The sequence below is a fragment of the Pelobates fuscus genome, chromosome 1 (assembly GCF_036172605.1).
Source record: "Pelobates fuscus isolate aPelFus1 chromosome 1, aPelFus1.pri, whole genome shotgun sequence".
Taxonomy (NCBI): Eukaryota; Metazoa; Chordata; class Amphibia; order Anura; family Pelobatidae; genus Pelobates; species Pelobates fuscus.
In genome coordinates, this window is record NC_086317.1 from 429,839,631 (window position 1) to 429,856,124 (window position 16,494).

The window sequence follows — 16,494 nt, forward strand, 5'->3', positions numbered from 1 at the left end:
GACACAATGACTGTTTTGCCTTTGTTACTGGAACAATGAGAGCTAATCAGAAACACTTCTGCCCCCCATACCCCCACTCCTTCAGGGCGACCTCGAGGGCTATTATCACACCGTCATTTTGAGATAACACTTGTGAGTTTCTCATGGATATCCATTGTTCTAATGATTGTTACACATCTTATCAGCCATGCTAGATAAATACAGTGTTATACTGTTAAACCGGCATAAACTCATGGAAACATTTTGCTGGTATTAGTAAGATCATTTTAGCAGAACAATAAGGATGTGAGTGGCAGAGAGACACAGATAGTATTCTTGCACTAATGGTTAACACTCTTGTGACGCCTTACAGCCATTAAAATGAGTACTTTCTAAGTATAGGGATAGATAGTCCATGATAACGTGCGCTCTGTATCATGTTACTCACACCTATCTCATGTCTAACAATCCCTTTACTTTTAAGATCATATAGGCCAAAAGCATATTAATTAATACACAGGGTTATTCTATAAAGTGAGAATTCAAAGTAAATTTCAAATTGAAGGCCGGAGCTGCAGAACTTAAAGAATAGCTGACTTAGGAAATTGTACTAGTTCAGCTAGTTTGACCATAAGTATAAAATGTATTTAGAATTCACCTTGAATTCTCACTGAAACTGTTTTTCTAACTCCTTTTGTTTTCTGGTGTTTCCTGGGGTGCATGAATTCATAAATGTGGAAGCCAGGGTAAAACATATTTACTACATATTACACACATAGTTATTATAAATTGATGGGAGTACAGAGAGAGGCATATATATTCAGAGATTTGAAACTGTCGGAATAGTTCATGTTTTTGGAAGAGACTGTCCCACACATTAAGGACATTTTATGAGACAGTCCTCATAACTGCTTTATTATTATTATATGGTTATTATTGTTATTATTGTATTGAGTAAGTGCTGGAACTGGAGATTGGAGTGGGATTGATGCTCAGATAGTGTGGGGGTTTTCAGAGAAAGGGTTATTAATCAGACAAGAAAGGTGAAATGTAAAAATTTTTGTGTATTGAATAGTAGCATAATATTCTGAGTTATACTGAGTATCACATTAACCTATATTGTGGTACTACCTTTCTGTATTCAGGAATTTGCATTTAAGTCTAAATAATAGATCAGGGTCTACAACATACCGAGATATGTGTATACAGATGATCAAAGTGTCATGGCTCTCGGCTCTTCTGTCAGCGTGACCACACTTGCTCAGTGCGACCACGCCAAAATAGTTGAATTAATCTTACCTGGGCCGCTCCGCTGCGGTTCCGCTCCGGAACATGTTCCGCTCCGCTGCGGTTCCAGTTTAAATAAAAAACTTACCTTGGTCTACAGCAAAGATGGCACCACTAGTTGGTTGTCTGAGAGAGCCTTCTTGTTCTTGATCTTATTTTGGTATTAAACTTTGGCTTGCATTTTGACTTTCCCTATTTCTGGTATACTTGACCTTTGGCTAGTTTTCTTGATCTGTCTCTTTCTGTGTCCCTAACCTCGGCTTATGTTTTGACCATTCTCTTTTATGTTAAGTCCGGACATTCTAAGGCCCGTATACGTTGTCCTTGTTCATTTTCTGTATTTTTATACGTTACATAGCTCTGCGTGTGACACAAAGTGATGGTTCCAACATTTAGACTGTTTGCATTGGTTATGGAGAACCAGTTTAATCCCCCTTGTCTACCTGTCTATTGTACCTATTTCTGGTTTACTTATAACTGCAAACGTTGCAAACATCACAGCAGCTCTAAGCACATAGCCTCCCTCAAATGTGTCACATGAGGAAGCCATGTCTTCTCTTCAACAAAGTGCTTGTACTTCATGTTACTTGTAAAAAGTTTGTAAAGTTGTTGACCTATACTAAACTCAACGTATGTAACATTCATTTCTCAGCAGTTGTTAGAAAAGTCCATCTGGATAAGTTTTGTTTGAATTATGAGCAATGGTGGCAGAGTCCCCAATATCAGCATTCCTAAATTCAAAATTCCAAACTGTTTTTCCAAAACCTGCTCACCACCCTATAAGAAGATTAAAAATAATGATAGAGATCTCTCCAGCTATCTCCAACTCTGAAATCTACCACTTTAGAAAATATCTCAAACACAAAAGAATAAAATAAAAATAACAATTCTTAGTGTCAATCATCATTTGTGTGAAAAAACAAAATTTGCCCGAAGAAAAATTTATGTATAAAGTATTTTTCAAAAATATTTGTAATAAACTTCAGGAGATAGAAAAAATGTTGACACAAAAAGACGTGTATACAGGTTTAATTTTGTACAAATTCAAAGTGATTCTTGAACTTTAATCCGCATATGACAAACTGAATAATCGTGAATATAATGGATGAATCTCACTCTTGAATCTCACATGTAATTGTAATCTGTGCAATATGTGAATCTGAAAAATATCTTTGCTTACATATCGTATTTCCATACTGCGCAGGTTTGAACTCCTGGAACCAGATGGAAAACTATAATGTCATATTTACTTTAATATCTTGCTACGGTTCATTCTAGTTCAATATACTGTATAGCACAACGTTATGATTATAGTAATTGCTTTTCGGTTCTGTTTGTACGTGAGATCAGTTAAAGGGATAACCATTAGTTCTTTTCCTGAAGGTTTCAATCCACCCTTTAGTCTTTACAAAGTAACTTTCAAAGTTCTTACTTTAAACCTTCCTAGAATGTAGAGGTTTTAAAACAAAATAGTTAAATATAGTTGACGCAGTTAACTAGAGCTTTTATTATGGTTGAATATGTGGCTGTTACAAAAAAAAAACTATAATCCAGATGCCCATAATTAGCCATTTCCTGATTAAGTATAGAAACCCATAATGTAAATTTTCGAATCAAATGTACTGTTTCAGGGTAAGTTTGGATAATAAGTCAAACCAAATAGGAGCACTTAGGCCTGTGTATCATATCTAGTATATATGATTAGTATGTACCTCTGTGTTCATTTTGACATGTGTCTTAAACATTTTTTTTTAGAAATATAATTTTATTAAAATTGATCTTATTTCCTCAGCAAGTTACCTTAATAAGGGAACGTTAAGAATCAGTTTTCTTTTAAAATTCTATGACGGAAAAAAATATTTTATTAATTATTACTAGGAACATTGAAGGAGCTTTATAAAAAATTTTTTTTTGAAAAGCGATGTGTATCCCATCATTATTTTGATTGTACTTATTAAAGTGTTCTTAAAAGTTATCCAAAAAGTGTTGTGTTTTTCTACATTGTAAATTATACCAGTTTTTGCAAAAAAGTTCAATTTAGACTGACAAATCTAGATTGGTGGAAAAAAAGAGAAGTAAAACATTTTTCTGTTGCAAAAAGTGGCAGAAAGATTGATACATTCCTTATCTTGCCAGAAAGAATATTGCAAATAAAGAATAATGGTTTAGGCACAAAAAAAGCAATAGGTGATAATCCAGACAGATTTAAAGGAGCACCATAGCATTAGGAATGCAAATGTTTATTCCTAACGCTATTATGCCTTGGTGACTGTTAAAAAAAAAAAAAAAAGAACATTTCCTCTGTTTTTCTCCCTCACAGCGCTGGTATCCACTCCCTGGCTAAGATCATCAAGATTGATGATCTCAGCCAAGCCATTGCTTTTCCATAGCAAAGCATTGGGAGGCTAGTGTGCATGACACCACGCTGCTCCAATCAGATGGTCTTTCTGAGACCATCTGATATAAATATCAGACGTTTACTCTGCTATTTCGGTGGAAGTGTCTCTAGTGGCTGTCTAAGTGACAGCCACTAAAGGTATTGGAAACATTACCATTCTGCAGGGACAGGGCAATCACACAGCTTCATTGAGATGAAGTGGTCTAGGTGCCTGGAGGGTTTAAAAGTGTTGGCAACACTATGATAAATCTCCCCAATTGTCGGTGCCCTATAACCTACTACTCACTATATAGCAATAACATTCATGAAAAGACATGAATAAAACAAGTTGGCAATCTGTTAACGTTCAATTACCTTTTCTCTTTTTTTTTTTTACAAGACTGTATTTTAATGATATATACACGTTTTAATATGTTTAGGCTTGAAGCAGACCTGGCTCTTAAAATAATTTTCTTGGTTAAACTAAATATATTACTTTTCAATACCACCTCATTGTTTCGGGATAATTTGTTTCGGGCTTAAGGAGGAAGGCATTCATTGTACATATCCTGTGATTTTATTTATTTATTTATTTTTTTAATTCTTTATTTTTGAAGTGCACATAGATAAAGCAGTTACAAATGCGTTCGTCATGCCCCAAGAGCATAGATTCACGCTTTAACAATGAACAACAAATTAACAGGACATGGTGTGGCAGTATAATGCACATTTTTTTTGATTGCTATATAAACCAATTTTGATTACACGTTGTTGTAAATAATGTGATGAACATGCAAGAAACTTCGTAGTATGTCAGTTAGTGAAGTAGCATTACTGAAAATTTGGTAGTACTGTACAATTTTGAACGATAATCAGACAATAAGGTTTCATATACAGTGTGTATGCATTACAGTAAAGGATTGGTGTGCAGGCTTTAAGTACCAGTCCAGATTATGCAGATCGTATCTATTTACTCACGGGTGCGCCCTCTGGACATACAGTAGATAGTGACATATTAAAAAGAAAAATAAGGTAAGATACAGCGTGGTTGGGTGGGAGTACTACAACGCTTAGGCGTAAGGCGCGTGTAGGTTTAGTTACGCAGGATTCAACTATCCGTCGTTGTGAATACCCTAGACAATGTTATTATCGCCTAAGGGCAGTTCAAGTACGGTTGCTGGGTTCTACATAGGCGACATAGAAAAGGATATCAAAGCAAATAATAATAAACAGAATAAAGAACGTTATATCATGGATGCATAGGATATCACGTTATACTATTTTAGCTAACGCTTATATTAAGTAGAGTTCGCATTGAGGCCCGTGATCCCATATACTGCACAACATGGGGCTCACGGTTCCCACTGCCGAGTCCAGGTCATTCACCCTATGCCAGATGCGTGGAAGGTGTTGCTGACGTGCTGGTCGTCATGTAGGTCGCCGGTGATATCGTGTGCGTGGGGGCCTTTGCTTATGCCTGAGTGGCGTGGATTTCCGGGCCCCGACCCAGCTCCGTCCCAGTTCTGTGGAAACAGTGCCTGGGTATCGACGTGGCTTGCCGTTGCAGCCCTGGAGTGGTACTCGGGGTCTTGCTGGTGTGAAGATATGTGCTGGGTCTTAGGGCGATCCGCCTGGTTGTCTTGTACCGTTGCGGGCGGAGGAGGGCGTGATCGCCTAGGTCGAGTGGCCTCTTGGCTTGCCGTGCCAGTAGTCGATGTCCGCGCGGCCGCCTGAAAGGCCAGAGATGGGTGCCCGTAGTAGCGTCGGCGGGTAATTGGCCTAATCCACGAGGCCACTATTTGTGCTGCTCTCTGGTAGGTCACCCCCCTGTCCTGCAGTGTTTTGCAGAAGGTCAGGCCCAGCAGGTCTAGGGCTTCCAGGGTATGGGAATGGGTATGACTGACCTCTTTCTTGTCTCTTGGGCCCTGCAGGGCGGCCATTTTGACTAGGCCTCAGGTGCGCAGGGTTGCACGATGTGTAGTTGGTACAGCTCGCTCACAGTGTCAGTGTGCTTGGCAGGTAGGTATTGCTTGTATCAGACGCTTGGTTATGCCGGGATATCCCTCTCCGGCCAGGGGGGGGTAAACGGGGTCTTGGGGGTTGCAGCTTTTCCTGCCGAGCCGCCGGCGGGGAGATCGGCCGCCTCTCCCGCGCCTGCCCTCGTTGGTAGGCCGGAGCCCTATCTCCGCTTCTGATCGCCTCTCAGAGTCCGGCAATCCGGCTAAGTGAGCCTCGGGGATCACACCGCTTCTCTGCTGTGTATTTTTAGTAGATTTGATGTGATAATTTTCGGTCTGCAATGTTCGTTTGCCGGTTCTCGCACGGAGCTCTGGTTTGGTGCGACCAGTCTGCTCGGCAGTCAGGCCCCGCCCCCCCACCTTTTCTCTTTTAATTCATATATTTTTTTTGCAGTTTTTATAGTGATTATTCCTGGCTGTCAGGCACTGCTAAATAGTTATAAAACACTTTATTTCCTTTATTAAACAAACTGAAAAAAAAAAAATCTGCTAATAAGGACCATTTAATGCTGTGACTGGGGAATGCAGATATCGATATGTAATCTTAGATCATTATCTTTTTAGTACTTTGTAAGAGTATTGCATTTTTTAAATATCTTTTTTTTTTTTTTTTGGTTTTGTCTTGTTTTCTACTTGTTTAATAATGTAATGTGTGTTATGAATACTGGCGATGACCCCTAATACACAGAAAGTGCAGATTGTTGTGCCCAGGGCTGCAGGATCACACTCTAACATCAATGAATCCTCCACTAAAAGATATTTTGGTTTGACATTGTCAATGTGTGTTTGTGATGCAAGCTTTGTCAACGTGCAATATTCTACTTGTGCAGCTGAAATAGGCGTACTCCCCAGATCTGACTGCATGTAGCTGGAAAAGGAACCAATCATCGGAAGCCACCTCTTATAATAGACTGACTCATTTTGCTGTCAAATGTTAAGCCTCCCAGTGTATTTATAGCATTGCTCGCTCGAGGGGGCGGCAGTTTGCAACTATAATAAAGATGGTGGCATTTATCGTCCTTTAATTGCTTCCTTCATAACTCAAAAATCTCATAAAAGCATTCCTCTTGAAGATATGTGAATTTATCACTGGTTATGATAATTTTTTATAGAATAACAAACACAATTTGTGCTACAAGGTTTATATGAAAAGATTTCACACAAATACAGCTTTTTAAATCACATTACTGTGAAAGTAAATCTTATTTACTTAAGGCTTGCCTGGAGAACAGTCCTACTTTTTACAAGCCATTTTGATGTAGGGTGGCAATGGAATTGATTCTAGACCAGTTTCTCAGCCTTTTTTTTGGATAGAACACTAATTATGTACATGGCATTTGGTGATTTGTTTTCCAATTCTAAAACTATCTTGTTTCAAATATCCCTTATTTAACTGTGAATAACAAAACTCTGCAGATGACCCCTGTGCCCGATAGAAGTCCCTGTGTCAAATGAGTCTGCATTGCACCAATGAAAGTTAATCTAAAAATTAGAGTGAGGGAGGCTCCTGAAGCCTGATTAATAAGGTAGATGTAATTTTCTACACAAAGAGGACCCACTCAAGTTAGCAAGTGTGCCTCTATCTGGGGATTGAGTATACCTATATAATAGCCGTGAACTGCCATGTTTAAGAACCTGTCCTGTTACAGCAATTAACAATCTGCTATAGTTATCTGCTACACCCTACCCCAACTGCAGATATAAAAATCCATTTAACAGGTAAATCTAAAAGGAGCAAGCAAAAAAGACCATATGCAAATATGCCCACACACCCTTAGTGTCCCTATTTAGGAGGTATAGTCCATATTTTGTGCCCAAATCCCCTGTCCCTCTTTTCTATCAAAATGCCTCTCTTTTCTAGGAACTCAGTATTGTTGGTGTGTCTGAGTGTATAACGGAGCTCCACAACAATAACACTCACAGCACTGTATCTTTCAACTACGAAAAGTGTGTTTAGAAATCAGTCTGTGTAAATGTATCTTACATTGTTTTTGTTATAAATTAGATTTAGTTTAATTAATTGTTGTTAGTAAGAAATCTAAAATTTCGCAGAAAAAGACCCACCTCTGTCCACACACCCACTCACACGCCTAACATTATAGTCCCCCTTTGTCCATTTGAAATATTGGGAGTTATCTATGCCCCAGAGGTTACTTGCAGAAGTAAGGTACACCACGGTGTGTTTCAACTAATCAGTATTTTGATGACCTCAAATCGCATATTAAAAAATGTCTAAACACTACTTCGACACAGAACTGTAAAGAAATCACAATTTTTTATCTGGTGTACGGAGGGAAAGAGGGGGAGGGCAGAACACCTGGATTATGTTTAAAATGTACTTGGCGTGGCTAACAATATGTAGTGTCACTTTGTGAAGCTACAGTTTCAAGCTTTCAAGCTCAAATCATTATGAAGGTAGGTGGGAGGTCAGTGGGAAGCTGAAATGGGTCCACAGGGAGCCTACTGAAGACCTCTTTATGATAGATTAATGAGTGAAGACAGAGATACATATACATCTGACGAACCTTTAAGCACTGGATTTTAAGATACTACTCAGCCAAGCACCCAATAAACCGACATTAGCTTGTCAGATATGGCTATTGTATAAAATAGTTTTAGGAAGTGTTACTATCAGCTTTATGTGTAGACATGTATAAAACCAAATCCCTATGCATTTACATTTTCTAAACACAGGTGTATGTAGTGTAAATGCTGTATACTCACAATCCTTTTAATACTTCCGTATGTGCTTCCACTCCTTTAAGACATACTTTAAATGCTTCCTTTCCTTTGAATTCAATCTTTACATTTTAACTCAATTGAATCCCCTTTCCATGCTGTCGCATCCTTAACCCCCCATTTATTAACATTCACATTAAATCACTCTTAATTTATTTTTGATAAATTTCCTCTTTTTATCCTCCTATTGCAATAATCTCTTGTACATGGCCCCTCTCACTGTAACCTCCTCTGTTCATATTACTTCCCTTTACCTCCATCTGTATATGTTCCCATTCCATTCAACCCCTCTTACATGATCTTTGTCAGTTTAAACCCTTCTAAAAACACACTTTTTATCGTTACCGCTTGAATTAGTTCAGTTTGGTCATATAAGCAGCAAATCACAGACTCGTGGTAAAAAGAAAAAACACGTAGTTCTTTTAATAAAGGGGATTATTGTCGTATATTAAAATACAGCTACCACAATAATGCACCCAGTGAGAATCCTCAACATGTGTCATAATTTTTTTAAACTGACGTATATTTAATATTTCCCTCTCTTACATTTTGTACACATTATATATTTCCTACCTATTCTATGTAAAATTTTGTATTTATTGTGTATTAATATTGTTTTTGTATTTTATTGTACCCTAACTGTAACAATGCAATGATTTGTTGACCCAGGACATACTTGAAAACGAGAGAAATCTCAATGTATCTTTCCTGGTGAAATATTTTATAAATAAATAAATTTTATAAATAAATAATTTGGGGGGGCTAATGTGTTGCTATTTTAACTATAGAGTTTTATATGGTCACTCTGAGACCCACGTTAAACGTTTAGCGGATAACTCTCTGCTTACCCACGGTATTCAGTGGGTTACATCTGTTATTTTGATCATTATAGAAGTCACCAATCTTTTTCCAACAAAGTGATTTATGGGTCCATGTGTTCAATAAAAAAAACAGGATTGTTATAATTATGATTTATTATTATTTATGATTCTTGTTTATGTGTGTTGTATATTTAAGAAGATTATTTTTGTCTATATTTAGGACTAAGATTAAGGTCAGATCACATTCCACTTGGTTTAAAATTTGGGTAAGAGTGTAAATGGATGTTCATTGAGAATAACTTATTTTCTTTTTTTCCCCCCCAGAATCTCTAAGATGTCCTTCGGGAGAGATATGGAGCTTGAACATTTCGATGAGCGTGACAAAGCTCAAAGGTATAGCAAAGGATCTCGGGCAAATGGACTTCCCAGTCCTACTCATAGTGCCCACTGCAGTTTTTACCGAACCCGCACGCTGCAAGCATTGAGCTCGGAAAAAAAAGCCAAGAAAGTTCGATTTTATCGCAATGGTGACCGATATTTTAAAGGGATCGTTTACGCCATTTCCCCTGACCGTTTTAGATCTTTTGAGGCTCTCTTAGCTGACTTGACCAGGACTCTGTCTGATAATGTGAATCTACCCCAAGGAGTGAGAACAATTTACACAGTAGATGGGAACAGGAAGATTATGTCAATGGATCAGTTGGTGGAAGGTCAGTATTTTAATAGTGTTGAAAAACGTTATGTTGATAATGAAATGTAAGTAGCCATCATGTTATTAGGTATTATCTGTGCTATAGGGCATACAACAAAAGTGTATACAGATCTAAACATGTCAGTTAATAAGAATGTTTTGCAAATCAATAGACTGTTGAGTAGAACACAAAATGTATAAGTGTTAAGGGAACATTATAGAATAAGGAATTCAAACCTGTATTTTTAATGCTATAGTGTTGTCCTCACCAAAATAAAAATAAAAAAAAGGTTTGACCTTTTTTCCCAGTGCTGAGATCAAGTCCCTGCAGAAGCCCGATCTGCCTTCCACAACATCACGCCGACTCTTCTAAAAATTCAGTCCAATGCTACTCATAGAGGAAAATTATTATTATTATTAATATTATTATTATTAAAGCATATATACATACATATATGTATATATAGTGCCAACATATTACCTAGCAAAATGGAGATATTTGACAAGTAGTTGTCATGAAAAATTAACAGAAGGTGCTGTGCAAATAAGCTTACAATCAGAGCTAGATTTATCATCCTTGCTGCCCCAAGGCCAGTTTCTTCAATGCATCCCCCACTATATATATCCCTATATATTTTTAATCTCCCCACCGGCCATACCACCCCACTCCTGCCTGCCGCCCAAAGGATTTGGCCTTGGTGGCCTTATGGCAAATCCGGACCTTGAAAAGTTGAAGGGCTTAAGACACACATGATAAATAACAGCATGTCATATGAGAGCAGGGACTGATGGATACGATGCCTGTTTCGATGTAACATAATGGTGGTGCGTGGAAAAATCAAACAGTAGAAAGAGAGAGAGTAAACTGGATTATGGAGGTGAGGGTACTGAGGAGAGCAATTGTAATGAGAGAAGTGTCACCTAAGAAGATGGTAAACTTTCCTTCAAACTTTGTGTTTTTATGAACTCTGAAAGGACTGGAGGCTAGGGGGAAGTCTGATGGCTCTGGGAAGGGAATCCCATAGGAATGGGGCTACCCTTGATTAATCTTGCAGATGAGAGTTGGCAGTGTGGGAACGAGCAGATGTCAGGAGAATGTCGCTTGCAGAGTGAGGGAAATGAGAAAGGGTGCATTTTTTGAGTAAAGAGGAAATACATTGAGGAGTAAAGTTATTGAGGGCTTTGTAGGTTAGTGTTGGCAGTTTGAATAGGTTTCTGTTAGATACAGGAAACCAATTTATTGATTGATATAGAGGTGAGGTGTGGGAGTAGGGTTCAGTAAGGCCAAGATGAAACTCATGGGACAGAAAGCACGTACGTAGTAGCGCAGTACTACTATTGGTGGTTAGCAGCGAGAATCGAGTTTGATTGACTTGTTCCCACTAAAGGAGTAAACATTGCTATATCTACTAAAACCTTAATTCTTATTTATAACCTGAACCACATTGGCCCAACTATATTTCTCATAACATGAATGAAAAAAAACAGAAAGAACATAGAGTGACATATACATACATCTAATAATAAATTCTCATATATATAAACTCATGGTTATATAACTGTGTAACGTAGTGGCCTAGTCTACCTCTCACACAACTTGTTCTCCTTGTTCAGTTTGGACCATCATCTGATGTTCACTTCCAGAAGAGCACCTTCAAAATCTCTCTGAACCTCTTGGGTAACGGTTTGCTGCTATCTGGATTAATTAATTAGTTTTTATAATTAGAAATCATGCTTTATAAATACTATCTATTGAAAAAAACAATATTAACTTGCCCTAGGATTAACTTCCACTGTGTTCTAATTCAGAATTTTAAAATTAAATACATATATCAGAACTGTTTCAAACACTTGATCATACTTTTGTGTAATTAATTCTCATAACAGCAATTAAATGCATCTTTGGACCTTGACATTTAGACCCAGTTTTTGCATCATAAAACCTCCCATCGCTGACAATGAGCAGCAAGCAATGAATGGTTCTGTTTTCATTTGCATCATCTTGCTAAATTAAACTAGTCGTAATTAGCTTGCAGCTGTAGTTTATGTTTAAATAACTGGAAAATCATTTAGCTTTGCTACATGACTCCAGATAAATTATATGCAGAATATAGCCTCTTCTTCATTACGTTTCCAAAAGCTTGCGTATTGTAAATATACATTTTATAATAAAGTGCTGTTTGTTTTTTGTTGTTTTTTTTATTTATCAGCACAACCAAAATATATATATTTTAAATGGTTTCTTTGTTTCCTTGAATTGGTGCCTTGGATTATTCAATTTATATAGATATGACACATCAATATCTAAAATAATATTGTAATCAACACCTTTTGACATTTGTTCACCTGTTTAAGAAAATACAATTTGACAGACAGCAAACATGAATCTACTACTGAAAATAGAGTCAATGCAAGCACTGAAATTGCTTCTCTGTCCAAACAGTATTAGTGTCTCTGTCCCTAACTCAACCCCATTTGTGTCCCTGCCCTTAACTCACCCCCATTAATGTCCCTGCTCCTAACCTCCATATTGACTCTCCTACCATGTGTCTCTGGCAGGTAGTATGGCTAAGTGGGATAAGGACTGAGGCCTGGTGCAAGTTGTCTGTCATGTCTCGTCATTACATTACATTCTATCTCCAACCCTCTGTCCACACTACTGCTACACCATGGAAGAGCTATAGAGAGACCTGACTTCATAGTTGTTATGTCCACTAAAGGCTAAAGGCAGAAACAAACTGTATCCCCAGCGCCCAGAAGTATATGTCATAAGCATCGGGCAGCATCTCTCCTGAGGATGGGTTGCTTGACTTTAAAAGAAACTGCTCAGTGGTGCTCCCTTCAAGTGGCACCCCGGGCACGTGCCATACCAGCCATACCAGCCATACCTTAGGTATACCTATGACAAATAGTCACCTTTTCATATGTGCTTTTTACTGGGTGTTCAGGATAAAGAGACTGAACCCTGATTTGGCCTTTACAAAAAGAGATCTTGTGTGCAAAAATTAAATATTGGTCTGCTAAAATAGGCTCCCTCCTGTCTGCTGTGGAGAAAAGGGTAATAAATCAGACTAACAGGGAATGGAAGTCTTATTTATACTAATTTTAGACTTCTGTTTCCAGTCTTTTCTGATGTGAGGAGAGGAGCTACTAATTACTTAATGCCACAAACTACTTGCATCTTATGTCCATTTTCATATATTCTTACAAGAGAAAGAGATTAAAGACAACATGAATTGTACAGCTTTATGTTATCCTTACCCCCAAAACAGCTAGGCGGATTATATACATACATATATACATATATAAAATACAATGTAATAAACAATAATCAATTTATATATTATATAAGAAAAAAACTTACAATAAAACAACATGTAATACAATGACAAGGGGAGCTCAGGTGGGAAAATATTTGCCTTCTATCATTACTAAAATTAGGATTATCTCTGCACTAAAATTAGGATACCGGTAATCTTCAATTTTACCACGTAACAGAAAGCGTCATATTTTGCTATTTTAACGCAAAGATAACAGCGAAAAAAGATGAAGTTTGGCAAAAATAGAATGTACGGAATGTTGTTTTCCAAGTCCAGTCAGGTGACTGCATAATATCAGCCAGAGAAGCCCCTTCCACGTAGGCGTGGGACACAGACGCACCTTGAATGGAATGAGATCCAAAAGAAGATACAATACCCTCAAGGTAGAGAACCCACCTAACCTAATGGTAACCATACCACCTAATGGTAAGACCCAATGGTCTTCACAAAAAAAAGCGATAAAAAGAAACGACAACCAATCGGATTTGGTACAGCGAGAGATACTAAAAATAACACCATCCAGTGTAAAGGAAATAGCATTGATATCAAACATGTGGATGTCTGAGATGTGACAGAAGGATAGTAAATAAAGTAAATCTGTAAATTTTTCCAAAAGTTGCCAAAGAGTAAGATGATCATTCTCTGGCCAGTTCAGTAAGAAACAAAACTAGCAACACATTCCAAAGGGATGAATATTTCGGACCCAGTGGTCTAGAAAGATGGATACCTTGCAACAATCGACATACAAGGGGTTGTTTACCTACAGGAAACCCTATAACTGGAACATGGCCTGCTGATAAAGTAGAATGAACTACATTAATGGGCCGGTAGGAACGGTCCTTGGTATACAGCTCAGGGATATAATTCAGTATGGCAGACACAAAGGCCATAAAGGAATCACAATCCCTTTCCAGACACCAGCCACATCAGGCAGTCCTTGTAGAAAGATAGTATTTTCTGATACTGAGAGCCTAAGAGTCCCATAAGAGAGACCGAGTTGCATGCAATAAGTCCAGAGGTTCCATGTAACCCAGAAATTGTCCAAACCACCAAAGGGAGGTTTCCATGAAGAACCATGGGGTGTGGATTCCCGAGTGGGTCCATCATGAGCAGGGGTAATGATTGGAGTAAAAGTTGGTCCCTGTATGACATTTCCTGAAAAATCCAGGAAACATGGCTGTCCCTGCCAAAAGGGGGCTATTAACATCATGACAATCTGATGTATTCATAGGTGGCTGATCACTCGGGCCAACATTGCAGACAAGGGAATGCATAGGTACTTGTCGATGGCCATTCTTGTAGGAACAATTGACTGCTAGGAATTCCGGGTCTGGAAGCCAGCTGAAAAATTCTGGAGTCTAGTGATTGGTCCTTGAGGTAAAGAAGTCCAAACAGAATGGTCCTCGAAGGGATGCAAGGACTTGGAAGACCGACCTGTCCAATTTCCAATCACTGACATCCAATGTCTGGAAAACCAGACTGCAGTCAAATTTGATGTTCCTGGAAGGTATTCTACCTGAAGTTTGAAATTGCAGTTGAGACAAAATTGATAAACATCTTTTGTCAATTCCGAGAGGATGTGAGAGCGAGCTCTGCCCAGGCGATTGATATATCGGATTGTGGAGAAGTTGTTCATTGTCCATTTACATAAGAATGCAGCAAAGTGACATATTTTTAACTAAACTGTGGATGTCCAATGAGCCTGCAATCGTCTCCAAGCAATTGATGTGCAAAGAAGTGTTCTCTTAACAACTGCCCGTTGAACCAATCTCGCATGAAGCATCCCATCCCATCCCAACAGACTGGCGTTGGACTCCAGGACAAAGTCTGTGGTAGTACTGAATATAGTATGCCCATTCCATGCGTGCATATGCATCAGTCACCAGCGCAGTTGGGAATGTATTTCTTCCGTCAGTGTAATCATCTCGTTGTATGATGTTGATGATCTGAGGAAACAAGTCTTCAGACTAAGCATCGCTCTGTAATGTAGGGCCTGTGAATATCGTTTGTATCAACGAATGGAGGAGACCCATCAGTCGAGCCAGAAGTAAAGAGGAAGAGTGTCTAATTGGAGGACTTTATGAATTACTTTTTGGATTTTTGTTATCTTGTCCAAGACACAGAAGTCTATCTCAAAGTACAAGAACTGTTGAGCTGTGGTTGGTATGGATTTGTTTGATTACCTACAAACCCCAGATTTTCAAACAGATGTATCATGTAGTGCACCTGAGAGCTTAGTCTTGCATGTTTCACTAAAAAGATAAGGAGATCCCTGCACCACTTGTAAAATCCATTCGTTGGTAGAAATCATGGACCAAGTCTGTAAAAAAATAGACAGTCAACCCACAAATAAACAGTGTGAAGAACTATTGTTGCATGAAACAATCACCTGAGGCATACTTGGCACTGCCACAAGCATGGAATCCATGCTCTCTGTCTGGACTTCGAGAGGGGTTAAATTGAAGTCTTGTGGAGAACTCTGTGTAGATTAAAGTAGTGTGGAACGGTCTTGGGCCTCTGGGCCAAAAGCTTCTGGTGGCATGGCCCTTCTGTCGACCAGACAGACCCTTTTCATTGAGGGTTGAGCCTTATTTAAAGAGGAGAAAACATTCACATGCTTATTCATCTCCTTGAAAAAGGGTTCACAAACAGCATACCATGTGCAATGGGTCTTTGCTCTCAAGTCAGCTAGCTTGGAGTCTATGCGTTGTAGAGCTGCTTTCCTCCGTTTGGTGGCTAGTGTTACAATGACATTGCAAATGGAAGCAAATGCACCTCTGCACTCATTCTCAGATATCATTCACATCCAGGGTTGAACCTCATTTGAAGGCGTCATCTACTAAGTACAATAATTGTGCCAATGGCCCTAAGATGTCAAATAATTTATCTTGCACCACTCTTAGGCCATGTTCTATACCGTTATGACTGCAGGCCATATAGGTGAACATGGTAAGGTTAAACTCTGGCCAACTTTGTCTGAGAGACATTCAGCCTGGAGGCGGTTACGCACCTCCTTATCCAGAGGCTTTCTGGTGATAGATACATTTGATTATGTGATCTGGAGGGGTCCAGTCCCCAGAAAGAGGATGTCTGCTTACATTTATCAAACATTCTGCTATATTAAAGGGAAAAAATTAAAGGGAAACTCCAGTGCCAGGAAAATGATCCGTTTTCCTGGCACTGGAGGGTCCCTCTCCCTCCCACCCACCAATCCCCGGTTACTGAAGGGGTGAAAACCCCTTCAGTCACTTACCTGTGGCAG

The 16,494-nt window shown here is 38.7% G+C and overlaps 1 protein-coding gene across 4 annotated transcripts in view; it reads left to right on the top strand.

Moving 5' to 3' along the window:
• Positions 1 to 16,494, top strand: part of DCLK1 (doublecortin like kinase 1) — a 398,808-nt gene that overhangs the window by 19,901 nt on the left and 362,413 nt on the right. For all 4 annotated transcript variants that reach the window (XM_063429156.1, XM_063429163.1, XM_063429171.1 and 1 more), the window contains exon 2: positions 9,546 to 9,931. In XM_063429156.1, the coding sequence (XP_063285226.1) occupies positions 9,556 to 9,931 (376 nt within the window). In that variant the 5' untranslated portion in view covers positions 9,546 to 9,555. The remainder of the gene's footprint in view (positions 1 to 9,545; positions 9,932 to 16,494) is intronic.